Genomic DNA, 22,024 nt, shown 5'->3' on the forward strand with positions numbered 1-22,024 from the left:
ATGCCTTTTATTTCTTTTTTTTTTTTTAATTTTTTTTAATTTTTATTTATTTATGATAGTCACAGAGAGACAGAGGCAGAGACACAGGCTCCATGCACCGGGATCCCGATGTGGGATTCGATCCCGGGTCTCCAGGATCGCGCCCTGGGCCAAAGGCAGGCGCCAAACCGCTGCGCCACCCAGGGATCCCAATGCCTTTTATTTCTTTTTGTTGTCCGACTGCGGAGGCTAGGACTTCCAGTACTATGTTGAGCAACAGAGGTGGGAGTGGGCATCCCTGTCGTGTTCCCGACCTTAGGGGAAAGGCTCCCAGGGTTTCCCCATTGAGAATGATATTCCCTGTGGACTTTTTGTACATAGCTTTTATGATTTGAGGTATGTTCCCTCTATCCCTAAATTGTGGAGAGTTTTATTCAAGAAAGGATATATTTTGGCAAATTCTTTTTTCTGTACCAATTGAGAGGATCATATGATTCTTGTGCTTTCTTTTATTAATGTGACGTATCATGATAATTGATTTGTGAATGTTGAACCAATCTTGCAGCCCATGGATAAATCCCACTTGGTTGTGGTGAATAATCCTTTTAATGTACTGTTGGATCCTATTGGCTAGTATCTTGGTGGGAATTTTGACATCCGAGCTCATCAGGGATATTGGTCTTCAATTCTCCTTTTTTGTTGGGGTGTCTGTCTGGCTTTGGGATCAAGGTAACCCTGGCCTCACAGAACGAGTTTTGGCAGTTTTCCTTCCCTTCCTGTTTTTTGAAACAGCTTCAGAAGAAGAGGTATTAATTCTTCTTTAAATGTTTGGTAGAGTTCCCCTGGGAAGCCGTCTGGACTCCTGTTTATTGGGAGATTTTTGATAACTGCTTCAATTTCCTTGCTGGTTATGGGTCTGCTCAGGTTTTCTATTTCTTCCTGTTTCAGTTTTGGTAGCTTATAAATTTCCAGGAATGAATCCATTTTTTTTTCCAGATTGCCTAATTTGTTGGCATATAATTGCTCATAATATGTTCTTAAAATTGTTTGTATTTCCTTGGTGTTGATCCAGAGCTTTCCTCTTTCATTCATGAGTTTATTAATTTTAATCCTTTCTCTTTCCTTTTTGACAAGTCTGGCCAGGGGTTAACTGATTTTATTTTATTTTTTTAATCAATTCTTCTTCTAAAGAACTAGTTTCATTGATCTGTTCTCCTATTCTTTTGGTTTCTATTTCATTGATTTCTGCTATAATCTTTATTATTCTCTTTTCTTGCTTGGTTTAGGTTTTATTTGCTGTTCTTTCTCCAGCTCCTTTAGGTGTAAGATTAGCTTGTGTGTTTGAGAGCTTCCTAATTTTTTGAAAAAGGCTTATATTGCTAAGTACTGCCCTTTTAGGACCACCTTTGGTATACCCCAAAGGTTTTGTACAGTTGTGTTTTCATTTGTTTCCATGAATTCTTTTAATTCTTTAAATCTCTGGTTGACTCATTCATGTTTTTAGTAGGATACTCTTTAACCACCAAGTGTTTGAGTTCCTTCCAAATTTCCTCTTGTTTCCAATCTTTTGGTATCGAGACCTGATTTGTTACTCATTATATAATCTATTCTGGAGAATGTTCCATGGGCACTTGAGAAAAATGTGTATTCAGTTGCTTTAGAATGGAATGCTCTGTATATAACTGTGGAGTCCATCTGGTCCAGTGTGTCATTCAAAGCCCTTGTTTCTTTATTGATCTTTTGCTTAGATTATCTGTCCATGGCTATGAGTGGGGTGTTAAAGTCCCTCATAATCAATATTGATTATTATCAATGTGTTTAATTTTTTATTAATTGGTTTATATAATTGGCTGTTCCCAAGTTAGATGTATAAATATTTATAATTATATCTTCTTGTTGGATAGACCCTTTAATTATGATATAGTGTCCCTCTTCATTTCTTATTACAGTCTTTGGTTTAAAATCTAGTTTGTCTAATATGAGGATTCCTACCCTAGCTTTCTTTTGATGTGCATTTGTATGATAAATGGCTCCATCTCCTCACTTTCAATCTAGAGGCAACTTTAAGTCTAAAATGAGTCTCTTGTAGACAGCAAATAGATGGGTCTTGCTTTTTTATCCAGTTTGATAACCCTGTATCTTTTGATTGTAGCATTTAGCCCATTTACATTCAGAGTAACCATCGAAAGATATTAATTTAATGCCATTGTATTACTTGTGAAAGCCCTGTAGATTGTCTCTTTCTCTTTCTGGTCTGTTATTTTTGGGCTTTCTCTTCACTTATAGGATCCCCTTTAATATTTCTTGTGGGGCTAGTTTAGTGTTCGTGAATTCTTTTAGTTTCTGTTTGTCCTGGGAACTCTTTATCTCTCCTTCCATTCTGAACAACAGCCTTGCTGCATAAAGTATTCTTTGCTGCATATTTTTCTCATTTAGTACTCTGAATATATCATGTCAGCCTTTTCTGGCCTGCCAGGTCTCTGTGGATAGGTCTGCTGTTAATCTAATATTTCTCCCCCTCTACGTTAGGAATCTCTTATCTCAACCTGCTTTCAGGATTTTCTCTTTATTTTTGAAATTTGCTTTTTGAAAAAGCTTCACTATTATATGGTGGAATGTTGATCTATCTTTATTAATTTTCAGAGGGATTCTCTCTACTTCTTGGATTTGAATGCCTGTTTCCTTCCCCAGATTAGTTATGATTTGCTCAAATATTATCTTCTCTCTCTCTCTCTCTCTTTATTCTTTTTCAGGGGCCCCAGTAATTCTAACATTGTTTCACATTATTGTATCTCTGATTTCTCAAAGCCTCCCTGCATGGTCCATCAACTGTTTTTTTTTTTTTTCCTCGTTTTCTCAGCTTTCTTCCTTTCTATCATCTAGTCTTCTATTTAATTTACCCTCTTGTGCTTCATCTACTCTAGCTATTAGAACATCTATTTCAGACTGCATCTCAGGTAAAGCATTTTTAACTTCAGCTTGATTAGATTTTATTTCTGCACTAAGAGATTCTCTAGTGTCTTTATGCTTTTTTCAAGCCCAGCTAATAACTTTATAATCATTATCCTGAATTCCAACTCTGACATATTACTTATATCCATACCAATTAGATCTGTCTGTGGTTCTTTCATTGTGAATTATCTCTAGTCATTTTTCCCAGAGAAGAATGAAGAGAACAAAAGCAAAAATATCAATCACGACCTACACAAAATACACACTAGACAAATCTGAAGGTGTCAGAAACCAAAAAAGAAAAGAAAAAGAGGGAAGCCCTGGTGGCACAGTGGTTTAGCGCCGCCTGCAGCCCGGGATGTGATCCTGGGAACTCTGGATCGAGTCCCACGTCGGGCTCCCTGAGTGGAGCCTGCTTCTCCCTCTGCCTGTGCCTCTGCCCCCTCTCTGTCTCTGTCTCTATGAATAAACAAATAAAATCTTTAAAAAAAAAAAAGAAAAGAAAAAGAAAAAAGGGGGGGGGGAGAACATAACCTCCCAAGTGGACACAACAGAGTGTTCCACTTGGTCCTGGGTGTATTTTGGTATATTTGTTAGAAGACACTAAATCTCAGAATTGAATACACTGAAAGAAAGCCAAAAATGAAGAAAATATCTATAAAATGCAATTGTAAAAGATGAAAGTGAAAAAAAAAGACTTACAAACAAAGAGTTGATAAAACAAGAAACTAGTTGAAAAGGAAAACTTTAAACTGAAAGATAAAAGAAACATGAGGGGGGAAGAAAATCCCAAAATCTATATACTATTTTCCCCTAGTGCTAGAGTTTTGCAGTTCTGTGTGCCTGTAAACTCATGTTCCGCCTCATGTTCCAGCTGGTCTTCTAGAGGAGGGGCCTGCTGCTCTGATTGTCGGGTGTCTTTGCCAGGGTGGAGTTGCATTACCAGGGGGCCAGGCTCAGTGTAAGCTGCTTTGGGTTGCTCTATGTGGCTTTTGTTCCCCAAAGGCCTTACTTGCTGCTTTAGAGGATGAAAATAAAAATAGGTGCACTCTGGAGCTGAAAGATCACAGCCCTTCTTTTTAACAAACCCTGAGGGAAAAGTAGTCTGCACCTTTGTGTGCACCAAACTTTGCAGATGCCTACAGAGCACAGCCTCTCCAAACACCCTGGAGGTGGGGAGGAAGGTCACCACGGGCCTGTTGTTTGCAGGGCTCCCCAGAGAGAGTCACCCGCTTGTGCCACACTTTGTGGTTTATGGCAAACTGAGAGCCCACTCCTGGATTCCCTGACCACAGCTGGTTTCCCTGCCCCAGTAGTGAGAACTCTGCAGCTCAAGCACCCCTTCTTTGTGTGGCCCCAAGGATCCTGAGGCCACACTGTCCTACCTGGTACTCTGCCCTGCTTCGCCACTTGAGCGCCTTTAGGGAGGGATGTCTCTCACTGGAGCAGACTTCTAAAAGCTCTGGTTCTGTGCTCCGGGGCATTATCACTTAATAGGAGCCAGCTTACAGAGGCTTGCTCCCATCGCCTTTGTCTTCTCATATGTCCCTCAGGTTCACTCCGCCACACCTCCTACCTTGCAAAAAGTGGTCACTTTTCTATTTGTAGAATTCCAGCAATTCTTTCCTTACATATCAGGTTGAATTCATAGGTGTTCAGAATGATTTGAGAGTTAAGTAGCTAAATTTAAGGGACCGGATGAAACGAGGCCCCCTACTTTTCTGCCATCTTGCCTCCCTCCCTCTCTCAACTAACCAGGGAGACAGCATTTCATATACTAATTAAGTCAACCTTCCACCACCATAGGTTCTCTTAGATGCAATGGTGCATGTGTCTAGCCCCAAGCAAGCAATATGGCTCATTGGTAGGTGACCATATAACTTTTCATCTAAACTAGAGCACTTGAAAATAACAAAGGTGTTAATCAGAATTCATGGACCACGACTCATAGGGATAACAACAGGTTCCACTTTTAGGGACAGTGGGCTACTTTGTCTCAGACCTGCTAATAACAACTAGATGAACTGGGAAAAAAATTAACCTATTTGAAGATACTGGATATATATCAAGGCAAGCCTTGACGAGTCAAATTTCCAGAGAGGCAGGTGGCCTAGAGAGGTGAACCTGGCACGTCTTACACTTTTTCCTTGAGACACTGATTCCCCAAACATCAGTTGAGTGGCTGAAAAGCTGAGCATATCCCCCAGCAATTTATGAGATGGAGGGAAAGAAATTGCAGTTCATAGACTGCCAAGGTAGAGGAGGGGCCATAGCAATTCTAGGCTTTCAACTGGGACCCAAAGGGCTATCCTCTAGGAGAGAAGGTAAACAAGAATTAGACTTGCTCTCATAAGAAACAAAGCCCAGCTTTGAATCATATTACTTTCTGGAAGCAAAAATAAATCTGTCTGAATAGTTTCAAATGATTTAAATCATGTTTTCAGAAATAAATTGGATTGAAAAATGATTAGGCATACCAGAAGGTATTACTTTACTGAAACCATGAGAAAAACAGACAACAGAACAGATACATAGGAGATTAGACATTAAGCCTCTTAAGCATAGCTTTGAAATAACTATAATATGTTCAAGGAATTTTTTAAAAAATGGAAAATTTTGGCCAAAAAAGGGAAACTATGGAAAAGAATCAAATGAAAATTCTAGAACTAAAAATCATGAAATCTGAAATTAAGACTAGTTTTAACATCAAATTAGACAAAGCTGCAGAGAAAATTCATAAATTATGAAGAAAAAATTATCCAAAAAAGAACAAGAAACAGTTATGAAGAAAATACCTAATTTTGTATAACAGAAGTCCCAGAAGAGAGAGAGAAAATGAAGCTGACAGTTGCTGAATATTTTCCAAAACCAATTAAAGACTTCAAGCCACATAGTGAAGGGTGCAGACAAATGTAAATAGAATAAAAGTAGAAATAAAACCACACCTAGCCAAATCTTAGTGAAGTTGAAGAAAATGAAAAAATAAATCTTAAAAGAAGCCAGAAGAAAAAGACATTTTACCTTCAAAGGAACAGTAATTTTATTTATCTCTGGCTTCTTAATAGAAACAATGTACACCAGATAATCATCAAAGAAAATAACTGCCAACCCAGAATTCTACATATAATACAAACAGCCTTCAAAATATTGATGAGCTAGACACATTTTCAGGTAAACAAGAGGTTAGAGAATTTGTTAACAACATAAAACCTGCAACAAAAAAAGTACAAATAGGTGTTCCTTAAGCAGAGGAAATGATAAGAGAGATAAAGCTCAGAGACAGAGAGGAAAGAAAAACAACAAAAAAAATTATGTGCATAAATCTAAACGACTTCATACAATAAAAATAATAACTTGTGTGTCTAAAATATATATATAGCATTAAAAGAAATAAAAGTTCTAAAGAAAGAAAGGGGAAAATTCAACTAAACTGTTCTCAGGTGCTTTCTTTGCCTTGGAGCTGGCAAACACACTAATTTATGTTAGATATTAATAATTCTAAGGTGAATAGTAGTTTCTATGGCCAGCACTAAAAGAAAAGTGAAAAATGCTTAACAAGCTAATACAGGAGAAAATGGAATAATAAAAAATACTGCCAATCCAAAAGAAGGAAAAAAAAAAAGAAAGAAGAGAAAAAGAGCCATAGGACAGGTAGGACAAGTAGAAAGAAAGTAACAGGATGGTAAATTTAACTACAACTATCAGTAGTTATATTATACGTAAATAAGCCAAATACCTCATTTAAAAGACAAGAATTTTCATGATGGATTAACAAAACAAACTCTAATTATGTACTGCTTACAAGGTATGTTCCTAAGGCAAATGAATCCAGAATAACTGAAAGTAAAAAGATAGAAAAGTACATATTATACAAACACCAACCAAAAGAGAGCTGTGATGTTCACAGAAAGGAAAACTATTCTAAGATCACTCTTTGCCTCACATGACAGGTGTGTAGTTAGTTCCTTGTCCCTTCGCTAGGATGCAAATGCATGGAAAAATTAAATAGGACCTTATTCATCTTTATATCCCATGGTATCATGCAAGCTGTAGCTACTCAGACTATGTTTGCTCCACAGACTCACAAAGTGAGATAAGAAATATGTAAATATGGAGGAAAGTTAAAGGAGCACTTACCTTTTTAATGTATTTCAGGTATCTTTTATCCTGATGATATGAACCATATTCATTCTCAACCTGCACAGCAATGATGGGGCCTCCCTTTGCATACTGAGGGTCAAGGAGATGAGAGTTTGAGAGTGAAGTTATTGGTGGGAAAGGCTGGATTTCTCAAGCTGCTGTTGCACACACATATTTAGAGTGCCCTAAAAATAACATATTCCTAAAGTCAACTCCAATTACACTATAGTTCAGGCAATTTCTCTCACTCCGCAGTCAGCAATCAACTGCTCGTAGAATCCTACCTTTTCTAGTACTCCCTGTCAATGGACTCCCACCCTTTTCCCTCCTAATTCAATGCATTAAGCATGATGCTTCAAACCTCCACCTTCATCCTTTCTACCTTAGCACCAGTTACATGAGTCAAGTGTCATCCTAAAGGTTGTCTCACCTCCTTCCCACTTCTCAGGAACTTCACTCTTTTTGGAGTACCCTTCTGTCTTCTGTGTCATCATCTCCTTTTTTACTAAACCTTTCCTATCATCATTTAGGTTGACTCAAATTCCTCTGTTAAAATTAACTTGTCTGGACCACTTCCTTCTCCAGTTCCCATTATTTTGCCCTTTTCACTTAGACAAACTCTAAAATATTCCTGTACTCCCTCTTGACTTCTTATTCTCTCATTTCCTCTTTTACTTACTTCCATTCTTTCCATTCCACCTACATTATTAACATTACCTTCTCTTTGCTAAGTACAAACAATACATTTTAATCTTAATTTACTGTCTCTCTGAGCAACATTTGACATCCTTGGCCTTTCCTTCTGGAAACTCTTCTGGATATTCATGATAAAATGCTTCTGGGGCCTCCCAACCGCCTCCTCCTCCTTCACTTCCTCCTCCTCCTCCTTCTCCTCGGGCCCTGATTTTGTGGTCACTAAGCAAGGTTCTGATTACTAATTTAGTTTTCCAGCAGTTTCAAGACTGAGAAGTCTGATTTGGAGTGGGCTGAGTAATCGAGTTCAATGCTGTCCAGCAGAACTTTCTGATGATGAAAATATTCTGCATTTGCATTGTCCAATATCATAGCAACCATCAACATGTGCCTACTGAGCACTGAAAACGTCTAATATAAATGAGGAAATGAGTCTTTAATTTTATTTGATTTTAATTAAGTTTAAATAACTGCATGTGGCTGTGGCTACTATGCTGGACAACACAACTCTAATCTTAATAAAGGATAATCTCTACAACCCCAACAGCACACTGATTGGCACTCTTAAGTCACTTAGTGGTTTAGATGGCTTTCCTGAGTCTGATTAACTCTGAGATACTCACAGTGTTAGGAACCAACTCTGCACATAATAAATTCAGATTCACACTCTGTGAAACCCTCTCCTACCCATATACAAGTTTGCCATTGCCTCTATTCACAAAATATGCTAGGCAAACGTTGATTACCTCGTAGAAAGCTTAATATGCAATAGATGTTATAGCTTTGCTCCTTCCCTCTGTTCATTTCCTACCTAGTATATAGTCCTTTTTATATCTTTCAACCATTTTAGAAATACAGTAGCACTAAGCGATGATTATGTTCCCCTCCACGATTTTATTTGGTGGAGGGATGTTAAAAAAAACAAATGAATTGCAACTTCTATAAAACCGCTATGGTCCCCAGACCTAATCTATTATGTGTGAAGGACTGCCAAGTAGCTACCTTTAGCAGCCAAATTAAAACATTTTGATGACTAACATTCATTTCCCATTTATGGTGATTGAGGGCAAAGATATAATGGAGAAGAGTAAACAAAAATATACAGAATGCAATTTCAAGTCCACTGCCAAGGAAAAGGCTTCCAGTTGGGCAGTAGATAGGAAACAGGCACAAAAGCAGGGTAATAAAAATCTAGTAGTTCTTAAATAAGGAATTGGAACAACCTGCTATATACACTTCCTATTTCTGTATGGCAGGAAATAGGCTAGCCCTTTCCAGGAAATCAGTTGAGGCCATTATTTCCCTTGGTCACAGGAATGGGGAACTGGGATTTACCTGGAGTTGTACTATCATGGGAATTATCTTATCAAAATAGTGATTCACTGCTTTAGTGAAGCCCTTGTAAGTTGTTCTCAGCTTCATTTTTGGATCCCGGAGTAACCAGCTAGGATTGAAAAGGTAGGAATCACTCTTGGGGTGGGAAAAAGCAATAAGAAATACTCAAGCATGAGGCTGGAAAACAAATACAGCCACACGGGAACAGTATATTGTGACATCTTAATTCATCTTTAAGAAAAAGCAATCTATGTTCTAGTTGCAAATAGGTCAGCACCTGAGCCACCACCTCTATCCTCAAAACACACATCAGAGTTGTGTAATAATGAAATGATCCTGAGCAGAGTCATCAAACTGCAGCCCACAGGCCAAATCAGAGCCATTGTCTGTTCCTGTAAATAAAGTTGTATTGGAACACAGCCATACCCATTTGTTTACATATCGTCACAGCTGTGTTCATGCTACAACAGCAGGATTGAGTAGTCACAACAGACAGTGTATGTGGCACACAACACTGAACATATGTATTATCTGGCCTTTTACAGAAAAGGTTTATCAACCCCTAGTCTGGATGGAGCTTTTATAAAGCTGTTTCAAAGTTTTTTTAAGACACATTCTTTGATGGAACAATATTTGGCCATAAAAGAGGAATGAAGAACTACGTGCTATACCATGGATGAACCTTGAAAACATTATGCTAAGCAAAGAAGCTACTTTAAAAAAGGTCACATATCCTATAATATTCCATTTATATGAAATGTACACAATAGGCCAACCGACAGGGTCTGAAGGCAAACTGGTGGTTGCCAGGTGCTGGGGGAAGGAACAATGGGAGTTGACTGGGCATAGGGCTTCCTCTTGGGTGATAAAAAGTCTGGCTCTAGAGAGTGGTGATGGTTGTTCAGCATTTTTTATGTACTTAACTGCCACAAAACAGCCCATTTTCAAATGGTAAATTTTTATGTCATGTGCATTTTACTACAATAAAAAATGATTCAAAGCTAACAAAAGGGAAAACCTCTCTTTAAAGAGAGATAATCAACCCAATTTCTTACTATCTCTACTGCCTTCACAAAAACTAGAACTTACAAAGATAGTGCTTAAGTGGCTGCCACTAGTTTTTACTTAAAGTACTGTATCTCATTTGTACTGCAGAAATTAGATGGAGGTTTAAATAAAACAAATACATACTATATAAATCCCAATATATCAAAATTCATTTTCTAGGTCATTAAATGGGGAAAAAATAGTGTAGTTTAAAAATGTACACCGAAACCCAGCACAACCCCTTTGCTCTAACCTCCCCCGAGTGTGCCCGGGGCCCACGTGGAGCCAGGGGCCTGGGTGACACTCACCTGGGCAGACCTCCAAGGTCCAGGTCACCGCCAACATAGGGGCCGGGACACAGGATGACCCACAGCCCTGCCTCCGAAGCCATGGCTACGAAGGTCCTGCAAAGTGGAGCAACGAGGTCGTGCGGCCTCCCGGCTGGAGGCCCAAGGCGGGGGTGCAGCAGGGCCTGGGCCAGGCCCCCCTGCCCTGGGGCCATACAGACCTGGCTCTCCTCCCCCTCCATGTCTCCTACTTCCAGTCACCAAACCACGTTTATTCCTCCTGCTTCATGTTTTCACACATGAGACCTAGTTTGCGGCGCTACCAGGTTTACTGAGGGCCGCAGGCTGGCACCGGGCCTAGGGCGCCGCTTCCTGACTGGCTGCTCCCCTTCCTTCCTTCCTTCTCCCTTTCTTCCCCTGTCCCCCCAGTCACGTCAGTCACCATCACCGACAGCAGAGAGAGGAGTGCTCTTCTACCTTGTCTCGGCCTCTGGAGCAACGGCCTTCCTTAAGACTATTTTTTTGGACAACTCAGTGAGCGGAGTATCGATATCGTCTCCGTCTTACAGATCAGGCCATAAGCTTCAACGAGCCAGAGCTTCCTGCAGATCACATTTTCAGCAAACAGAAGAACTAAAACCACAAGCAGGCAGAAAGCTTCCAGAAGGGAAATATCAACTACGTGTTAATCTGCCTCCTTCAGATGCTGCTAGCACAATCTTTCTAAATGCACAAACCTGCCAAATCAAAACTCTTCAAATGACTCCCAGTGACTTCAGAAAAGATCCCAAATTCTGGTGCACGGTAAATATAAAGGCAAGATGTGGTCTATCCTCACTTCTGCTTTATTTTGTGGCATTTTCTCTATTTAAACCAGTGGGAGAACCACACAGCGTTATTTGCAGTTCCCAGAAAATACCTGTGGCAGAAAGTTAATCGCTAAAGCCATTCCCTTTCCTTCCTGGGCAGAGAGCTCAAGCGCATTTCGCAGCCCCCCATGCGTTGAGGTGTCGCTCTGTGACTGACTTCAAGCCAACAGAATGTGAACAGGAGCAGAGCATCCCAATGGCCTGAAAACACTCTCCCTGCCTTTCTTCTGCTTCTGGCTTGACACAGACAAGAGTAGCAGCCTCCACACTGTGATGAAGATGGTGAAGCCACAGACAGAAAGACCTTGAATCTCTCAATTACTCCTGGGAAGAAAGACACAATGCTTACCAGGAATTCCTACTTAAGATTTTCCCTAAATGACAAGAAACCTCCATTGTTAAAGATGCTGAGGCTTACTTGTTACAGCAGCTAACACCACCTTAACAAACTCAAAAATGCTTTCTCACATCGCTGACTTTGCCCTCGCTGGATCCTCTGCCTAAAACACCACTCAGTCCCCTCTAGCAAACTCCTGCTTAACATTTCAATTTACCTCAGCTATGACTTCACTGTCCTCTTCCCTGGGTTGTGTGTTCTTAGTATGTTATTTGTCTCTCCCTCAGAGAATACTTAGCCTTGACAGCACAAAGTGCTTTATCTGTCCATCTCTTGCACGAAGTCAGCATCTGAACTCTAGCAGATAGGTAATACTTATTTTAGAATAAACAACTATAGATTTTTCTGAACTTAAGATGGGCTTACATCCCAATAGGTTCGTCATACATTGAAAATATTTTAAGTAAAAACTGAGTTTAATGCACCTAACCGGCTGAACATCATAGCTTAGCTTAACCTACTCAGCAATGAGCTCAGAACACTTACAGTAGCCTACAACTGGACAAAATCAGCTAACACAAAGCCTATTTTATAATAAAGTGTAAAATGTCTCATGTAATTTATTTAGTACTATACTCAAACTGAAAAACAATGGCTGTATAGGTACAGATGGTTGTATATCACGGTCTACTCTCATGACTGCCAGCCTGACTAGGTACTATAACTAGTGGTTACTGTCCAGTATCATAAGAGTACAGAGTGCAACATATTGTTAGCCTGGGAAAAAACCAAACTTCAGAATTTGAAGCACAGTTTCTACCAAATGCTCTCACTTTCACACCATTGTAAAGTCAAAACATAGTAAGTCAAACCATTATAAGTTGGGGACCATCTAGACTCTGTACCACATATTAGAAGCCTTGCAAATTATAGCCCAGAATTATCCTCTTATAACTGAGAAAGTAGGCTCTTCATAATAAACTACAGCATGTAGACTTTCTAAACCATACGGTTCATAAATGCACCACAGACGCTATAGTCTAAGCTCCACTGCAAATAACAGATTCACTGAGCCAGAGGGTTTCAGTCCTAGGAACAAAATGATCAGATCTTCCTGATGATTTCTCAAACAGAAAGTAAGGTGCCCTTGTACAACTTATCCCACAGAGTCTAAACCCTGTCTTCAAGCCATAGAAACAGGCAACTTCAGCATTAAGACATACACGAGTGCTCGCTTCGGCAGCACATATACTAAAGACATACACGAAATCCAGGTTTGCAGTAAAATAAAACCAGCCTTTTCTTGGTTCATGAAGATTCCAGGGAATATGCCTGCAATGGAAAAAAGAGAAACATAAAAACCTTTTATTATTTGCCCTCATTCCATATTGATTCTTCCAGTTTTAATATAGCACCTGGGCTACCTCTACTGTGAAGGAAACTGAAGATTTCAGTAGCCAAGCCCCTTTCTGTGTGTAAATGAACTTTGTATTAAATTAAAAATTTCCCCCTTCAAATGCCAGTGCAGATTCAAGCAGCCAATACTATTCCTTGATGCTGAACTTCAAGTGAGAAAGATGCATATGTAACACCCTCTGGAGTGTAACCACAAATTTCTTTTTTTAAATACTAATGAAAACATATGAAAAATTTAAATCCATATCTATAATGGCAAAAAAAGAAAAACCAGAAACTGTTTTTATAACAGAAACCAGAAAGAGCTAAAAAGTTTATAGAACTAGATTATACAGTTTTCTTTAAATGAATAAAATGGAATCCAGCAGTCAACAATATAAGATTCGCAATACCCAAGAACCATTACGAAAATTGCTAGGCATGCAAAAAACAGGAAACTGTGACACAAAACAGAAAAAAAAATCAATAGAAACAAACCCAGAAATGACATATAAGATGAAACTAGCAGGAAAAAAAAAAACTAAAAGGGTATAACAAATTTTACCATATCTTTAATTAGTAAAGGAATGCTTAACCACAATGAGGAGAAAAGGAAGATATAAAAAAGACTCAAATGGAACTTCTAAATTTTAAAAATATAGCATCTATAATAAAAAAATACTCTGGATACTATTAACAGCAGCACGTGAAAAATGTATTGGCTGAGACTAACAGCAGAGTAGATAAAACAGAATAAATTGTCAGAACGAAAGAAACTATCCAAAATGGAAAATAGAAAAAACGAAGACTAAAAATAACAATGAACACAGCATCAGTGATACATGATTCCTTATCAAGAAGTCTCTATATATGCAATTGGACCCCTGGAGGAAAAAAGGAGAGGCAAAAATAGTAGTAGAAATAGAGCCACAATTTTACCAAATTTGATGAAAACTATAAACCTACAGATCCAAGAATTTCAGTGAACCACAAGTAGAATTTAAAAAAAAAAAGATCTACACCATAGCACATTAGAATCAAATTGCTGAAAACGAATGAAAGAGAGAAAATCTTAAAAGCAATCAAAGGTTGGGATGGAGGCAGATAAGAAGTACAGCAGATTTGTCCAGATAATGTGCAGGTCAGAAGTCAACAAAAAAACTTTTTAAGGTACTGAAAATAAAAAACAAAAACAAAAATAAACCATGTCAACCTGGAATTCTCTCTATACTCAGTGAAATTCTCTCTCAAAATAGAAGATGAAAAAAATCAACTTTTCAAAGAAACAAAAGCAAAGAGAATTGATTACTAACGGACTTCCACTGCAAGAAATGTCAAAGGCAGTTCTTCCACAGAAAGAAATAATACCATAGGAAATTAAAATCTATATAAAGAAATTGAAGAGCACCAAAAATGGTAAGTATGTGGTAAATACAAAAGATATTTTATCACTTTAAATTCAAATATAACTAGATGTTCAAAGCAGAGAAATAACAATATACTATGAATTTTGTAGTTTATAAAAAACAAAACACATGATACAGCACAGCACAAAGGATTAGAAGAGTGAAACGGAACTATGCCATTGTAAGAGTTCCTAGTAATAGCTCTATATGTCTAGAAAAAAAGGATTAAATTAGGAATTTAAAAATTTAGATATACAACTTTACATAAAAACTTTGGAAACAAATCCAGGATCCTTAAAAATGATTTAATTCAATATCACACTTTCAACAATGGATAGATCATCCAGACATAAAACCAATAAAGAAAACACTGGACTTGAACAACACGTTAGACCAGATGAGCCTACTAGACATATATAGAACATTTCACCCAACAGCAGCAGAACACACGTCTTCTCAAGTGCATGTGGAACATTCTCCAGGACAGATCACATGTTAGGCCACAAAACAAGTCTTAAGAAATATAAGAAGAATAAAATCATACCAAGCTTGTTTCTGGCCACACGGTATGAAACTAGAAGTCAATTATAAGAAAAAACTGGAAAATGTACAGATATATAGAAATTAAACAACATAAATAAGTGGAAAGATATTCCATACTCTAAGATTGGAAGAATTAATAATTGTCAAAATGACCACACTACCCAAAGCAAACTATAGATTCATGCAATTTCTAACAAAGCTACAATGGCAATTGTCACAGAAAAAAAAAATCCTAAAATTTGTATGAAACTACAAAAAGACAATGGATAGCCAAAATAATCAAAAATGAATAACAAAACTGGAGGCATCACAATTCCTGATGTTAAAGTATATTAAGCTACAGTAATGACAACAGTAAAGAACTGGCATAAGAATAGACATATAGGTCAGTGGAACAGTATAGAGAGCCCAGAAATAAACCCCTGCCCTATAGTCAATTAATTTATAACAAATCAGTCCAGAATATACTGTAATAAGTGGTGTTGGGAAGCTCGCTGGCCGTGCGCAAATGAATGAACTAACCCTCTATCTTACACCACACAAAAATCAACTCAAAATGGTTTAAAGACATAAATATTAAGATGTGAAACCACAGAAGTCCTAGGAGAAACAAGCTCCTTGACATGGGCCTTGGCAATGATTTTTTGAATTTGACACGAAAAGCCAAGGCAACAAAAGCAAAAATAAATAAGAGGGATTACTTCAAACTAAAAGATCTGCACAGTCACAGAAACCAGCAACAAGATGAAAAGGCAACCTATGGAATCGGAGAAAATATTTGCAAACGTGCAAATGTATTGAAATTTGCAAATCTGATTAGGGGTTAACACCCAAATATACAAGAAACTCCTACAACTCCATAGCAAAAAAAATAATCCAAGACAAAAATGGGCAAATAATCTGCATAAACATTTTCCCCAAGAGGATGTACAAATATACAAGGGATACATCAAAGGGTACTCAACATCCCCAGTCACCAGAAAAATGCAAATCAAAAACACAGTGAGATACCACCTCAGAGCTGTTAGGGTGTCTATCATCAAAAAGACAAGATATAACAAAGTTTGGTAAGGGTGTGGGGAGAAAAGGAATACTTGTGGCACTACTGGTGGAACTATAAGTTGGTTCAGCCATCATGGAAAACTGTGTGGGAGTTTCTCCAGAAATTAAAAATAGCCCTATCCGATGATTCAGCAATCCTATTTCTGGGTATGTACCCAAAGGAAGTGAGCATTACCGCAAAGAGATATCTGTACTCCCATGGTCACAGAAGCATCATTCACAATAACCGAGCTATGGAAACAATTTAAGTGTCTGATGACAGATAAATGATTTGAGAAAAGGCGATAACGCATACATGCACACACACAGGAATAATTTTTAGCCTTAAAAAGAGGAGGAAATCCTGTCACTTGTGACAACATAAATTAATCTAGGGGCATTATGGTAGAGAAGTAAGCCAGGCAGCAAGACAAATACCATCTGGTATCACTTTTATGTGGAATCTTAGAAAACAAACAACAAAATGAACACATAGACACAGAATACAGTGTTGGCTTCCAGGGCCTGAGCATGGAGGAAATGAGGAGAGATTGATAAAAGGATACAAACCTTCAATTACAAGATGAGTAAAGGCTGTGGAGCTAATGTATACCGCGGTATACAGTTGGTAATACTGTACCGTATAACTGAAATTTGTTAAGGGAATAGGATTTAAGTGTTCTCACCAAAGCACACAAACGAAGATAAATATGTGAGGTGATGGATGTGTCTATTAACTGGATTATAGGTTAGAACCATCTCACAATGTCTACTTTAATCACATGTATACTTTAAATACATTACAGCTGCTCCCTCTGGGGGATCGTGGACTCCGGCTTCAAGGAGAGCATTGCTCACAGTTCTCAGCCAGAGGCAAGGAGGCCCAGGTGGCCTCTTCAGTGCATCCCACTGTGGGGCAGCTACCTGGCCCACCTGCCCAGCCTGAGCCTACTCAAGCGACCCAGCTTGATCCCTCCTGGATCTGAGAGTGGACTTTGGTCACAAGGAAGGCTCATGGAGTGCAGAGGTAACTCATCGGGGAAAGGATGGAGGACTCTGAGATGGGGGCTTTGGGCTGGGGCTGAAGATGCTGTAGGTGCCGAAGCATCCTTGCTGAGCACTACCATGCCCTACGACCTGCAGGTACGACCTGTAGGTATGACCCTCTACCTAGCTCTTACAAGCTACAGGAGCTCTGGCCCCACAGTGATCGTGGCCTGCAAAGCCCTGGTCTGGGAAGGGCCCAACATGGTCTACACCAACTCAGTTGGCATCACTGTGTAGACGTTATCATCCACCCCAGCAAGAATGTCATCCACACCAGAAATTCTGTGGAAGGGGCCAAGAGAGAGATCCAGCTATGGTTCCAGAGCAATGAGCTGGTGGACTGGGCACACAAGAACCACCCCAGCAGCATTTACCCAGCCTGAGCACTAAAGGTGCCTTCAGCTGCACCAGCACCCACCCAGGACAAACTACCTCTGTGAACAAGAACTTGAGGCCACATCCACGTTCTGCTCATCTGTATAAATTACCTCCCTGTCTACCTCCTGCTCTAGCCCAGCCCACAGGAGTCTGAGCTGTGACCTTTCTGTGCTTTTCAGTGCTCTAAGTCAGCAAGATATTGGGCCAAATCCTTTCTGTGCCAGACAACCTACAATTGTCTCCAAAAGCAGAAAGAGTAATCTCTTCCGACCAAAGGGGGAACACTAAAATTCACTATGCTGTGCAAAACAATAAAAATAAAAAATAAAAATTACAATTTGTCAATTATATCTTAATAAAGCTAAAAAATTACTTTAAAATGGGAAAATAATTCATGAGAAATTGGAAATTAAAGAGAAATAGAACTAATATGGTAAAGGATATTAAAGTAGCTTATAGAATATAACGTTAAAAATGTATCCAAAGAAATCTGGAACTCTCTAGTTGATGGAAAATCTTGTTAAAAAATACAAATTGCGGGTAGCCCAGGTGGCTCAGCGGTTTAGCGCTACCTTCAGCCCAGGGCCCACTCCTGGAGACCCAGGATCAAGTCCCATGTCGGGCTCCCTGCATAGAGCCTGCTTCTCCCTCTGCATGTGTCTCTGCCTCTCTCTCTCTCTCTCTCTGTCTCATGAATAAATAAAAATCTTCAAAAAAAAAAGACAAATTGCCTATTTCAATAAAAGCATAAAATTTGGTTAAATTAGAAAGTATAGATGAAAGCTACAATAACTAAATATTCAAATCCTTGTACCAACACCATTATCAAAAATGATATTTTTAGTAAATTATTCTCTCAATTATAAGAATCAAACTCCAAGATGCTGTATAATACATGTCAAATCAAAGTAAACTCATTTTATAAAGTTAATATAATAACTGAAAACAAAAGAAACAGACACAAGCCATTCAGAAACCTACTAATTCAGGTGCTATTATAAGCACCAAAGATCATCAAAACAGTCAAAAAAATTCCTGCCCTCACAAAGCTCACAGTCTAGACACTAAAGTTATAAAACTCTGAGAAAAAAACCTTTTGAGAAAGCTTCATGACATAGGATATGGCAATAATTACTTGGATATGACAATGAAGGTACAGGCAAGAAAAAGAAAAGTAGACAAGTTGAACTTCATGAAAATTTAAAACTTTTGTGCATCAAAAGATACTTTCAACAGAATGTAACTCATAGAAAAGAAGAAAATATTTGTAATCACATATCTCATAAGATATTAATATCCAGAATATATGAAGAATTCCAACAACTCAACAATAAAAAAACAAACTACCCAATTCAAAATGGACAGAAGTGGGACGCCGGTGGCTCAGCGGTTGAGCATCTGCCTTCAGCTCATGGCGTGATCCCAGGATCCGGATGGAGTCCCACATCCAGCTCCTTACAGGGAGCCTGCTTCTGTCTCTGTCTCTGTCTCTCTCTCTGTGTGTCTCTCTCAATAAATAAATAAAAACTTTTTAGAAAATGGACAGAACATAAGTATTTGAATAGATCTTCAAAAAAGATATATAAATGGTCAATAAGTACATGAAAAGATGCTCAGCACCATTAATCATTGGGGAAATGCAAATCCAAATCACAAAAAGAGACACCATTCCACATCATTATGATGGAATGCTTGTCCATTGCTGGTAGGAATCTGAAACAGTGCATCTTCTGTAAAAAAAAAAAAAAAACAAAACAGAGCATTCCTCAAAAAATTTAAAATAGAATTACAATTTGAGCCAGCAATTCCACTTCTGGGAACATACACAAAAGAACTGAAATCAAGAACGCAAATAGATATTTATGCACCAGTGTTCACAGCAGCATTGTTCACAACAGCCAAAAGGCAGAAAGAATCCAAGTGCGTATCCACAGATGGATGGGTAACAAAATATATTTTGTTGAATGCTATTCAACCTTAGAAAGGAATGAAATCTGATACGTGCTATAGCATAAATGAAACTTGCACGTTGTGCTAAGTGAAATAAGCCAGACATAAAAGGACAAATATTATATGTTTCCACGTATATGAGGCGCCAAATATCAAATTCACAGAGACAGAAAGTAGAACAGTGGTTACCAGGGAATGAAGGGAGAAAAGAATGAGAAGTTATTTCTTAATAGAGTAGTATGGGATAATGAAAAAGTTCTGGATATTGATAGAGGAAATGGTCACAAAACAACATGTATTTACATAATGCCACTGACTTTGGAATCTGTGGAAAACTAGTTGACATTATTCACTAAAACTAAACATACATCTATCTTATTGTTCATCATATTCATTCCTAGATGTATATCCAACAGAAGTGTTTACATAGTCTCACCAAAAAGACAAGTACAAGATTGTTCACGGCCCTACCATTTCCAATAGCTAAAAACTGAAAATATCTAAATGTCTTTCTACAAAATAAATACGTTTTGGTATTATCATCAATGTAGTTCCATACAATTATGAGAGTGAACAAGCTAAAATATGTGGTAATAAGGATGAATCTCATAAACACAATTTTGAACAAAAGATATTAGACACAACAGAGTACATATTGTAGGATTCCATTTACATAAAGTTCAAAAACAGGCCAAAGTAACCTATGTGTTAGAATAATGAGTAATAGTTATCTTTTGGAGGGAGGTCATGACTGTAAGGGGGATGGGGGAGCTTCTGAGATATTGGTGTACTGTGAGGTTTTGGGGGTTGGTTACAGGAGTAGGTTTCCTTAATCAAAATTTACCAAGCAAAACCCTTAAATACTGAATACTCAATTCAAATATTACTTTAAGATAAAACTAACGTGAAGAGGAATAGGGAATAAAAAAAGGAATTGAGAATGTTTACTACCAGAAAGATAGTAGGTAATTTGGGCCAAACCTCTTAATGAGGAAAACAAGAAAAAGTGAGCAAGTTTTTTATTAACTGACAGAGGCATCAAAAAATTTCCACTTTCTGGCCCGAGAAGTAACTAAGAGCCTAGAACAAAGCTGAAAAACTGGAAGCTGTTGAAAAGCAACAACTCTTCTTATTCATCAGAAGAGAGGTCACAGGGAAGATTGCTGCCCCAAAAGCCAGAGTGAGAGACAACTGATGTAATGGTTAATTCTACATGTTGACTTGACTAGGCAATCAGATGCTCTGACACTTGGTCAAATGGTATACAAGTGTTTCTGGAAAAGATTAACATTTGACCTGGTGGACTAAGTAATGTGGATTGCACTCCCTAACCAGATAAGCCTCATCCAGTCAGTTGAAGACCTAAACAAAATAAGGATTAATATAACACATCATATCAACAGGCTAAAGAAGAAAAACAGTCACATAATTTTATCAATAGATGCATTTAAAACATTTCAGAAAATTCAACACCTATTCATGATAAAAAAAAAAAACCATCAGTACACTAGGAAAAGAGAACTGCCTCAACTTCGTAAAGAAATAGCTCTAGAATACCTACAGCTAACTTAATCATAAGAAACTTAAGCATAAGAAATCAGAAGTTTCACTGCTAAGATTAGGGGCAAGGCAAGTTGTCCCTTATTGCCACTCTTTTCAGTATTGTACTACAAAGCATAATCAATGCAATAAAACAAGAAATTAAATAAAAAGTATACAGATTGGGCAGAAAAACATAAAAGTTTCTTTGTTCACTGATGATATTTGTCTATTAAATTCAAAACAATTGACGAAACAAACCTCTCAGAACTACTAAGTGATCAATAGTGAGGTTGCAGAAAACAAAGTTAATATACAAAATTCAATCATTTTCCTGTATAACAGCAATGAACAATTGGGCAAACAATACTATCCAACAATGAAAAATCATTCAAAACTGAAAAAGTAACCTATCAAATCATGAAAATAATACATAAAGGAAAATTCAATGCATATTACCAAATGAAAGAAGCCAGTCTGAAAAGGCCCCCTTCTGTATGATTCCAACTACATGACATTTTGGAAAAGGCAAAATGTGGAAACACTGGAAAGATCAGTGGTGGCCAGGAGATAGTGGGGACGGAGGATGAACAGGTGGTGCACAGGACTGTTAAGACCGTGAAACTACTTTCTGGGATACTGTTAATGGTGGATAAGTGTCATTATACATTCAACTAAACCAGGAGTGAACCGTAAGGCAAACTATGAACTTTGGGTGATTAATGATGTGTCAGTGTAGGTTTGTTGAGTATCATTTATGAACCACTGTGATGGGTGATGTTGATAGTGAGGGTGGTTCTGGTGGGTTGGGGGCTAGCATTATACGGAAAATCTCTGTGCCTTCCTCTTAATTTTATTATAAACCCCAAACTACTTACTCTAGAAGTTAAAGTCTTTTTTTATTGAAACACTAAAAAACAAAACAAAAAACCTAAACTAAATATAAAGAAAAAAGGGATCCCTGGGTGGTGCAGCGGTTTGGCGCCTGCCTTTGGCCCAGGGCGCGATCCTGGAGACCCGGGATCGAATCCCACATCGGGCTCCCGGTGCATGGAGCCTGCTTCTCCCTCTGCCTGTGTCTCTGCC

The 22,024-nt window shown here is 38.2% G+C and overlaps 1 protein-coding gene across 7 annotated transcripts in view; it reads right to left on the minus strand.

The window, feature by feature from the left end:
- LOC607396 (beta-galactosidase-1-like protein 2) overlaps positions 1-22,024 on the minus strand; it is a 59,062-nt gene that overhangs the window by 29,254 nt on the left and 7,784 nt on the right. For all 7 annotated transcript variants that reach the window (XM_038535588.1, XM_038535585.1, XM_038535589.1 and 4 more), the window contains exons 5-8: positions 12,903-12,971; positions 10,455-10,550; positions 9,100-9,208; positions 7,069-7,161 (exon numbers count right to left, since the gene is read on the minus strand). In XM_038535588.1, the coding sequence (XP_038391516.1) occupies positions 7,069-7,161; positions 9,100-9,208; positions 10,455-10,550; positions 12,903-12,971 (367 nt within the window). The remainder of the gene's footprint in view (positions 1-7,068; positions 7,162-9,099; positions 9,209-10,454; positions 10,551-12,902; positions 12,972-22,024) is intronic.

This window comes from Canis lupus, chromosome 5 (assembly GCF_011100685.1).
Source record: "Canis lupus familiaris isolate Mischka breed German Shepherd chromosome 5, alternate assembly UU_Cfam_GSD_1.0, whole genome shotgun sequence".
Taxonomy (NCBI): Eukaryota; Metazoa; Chordata; class Mammalia; order Carnivora; family Canidae; genus Canis; species Canis lupus.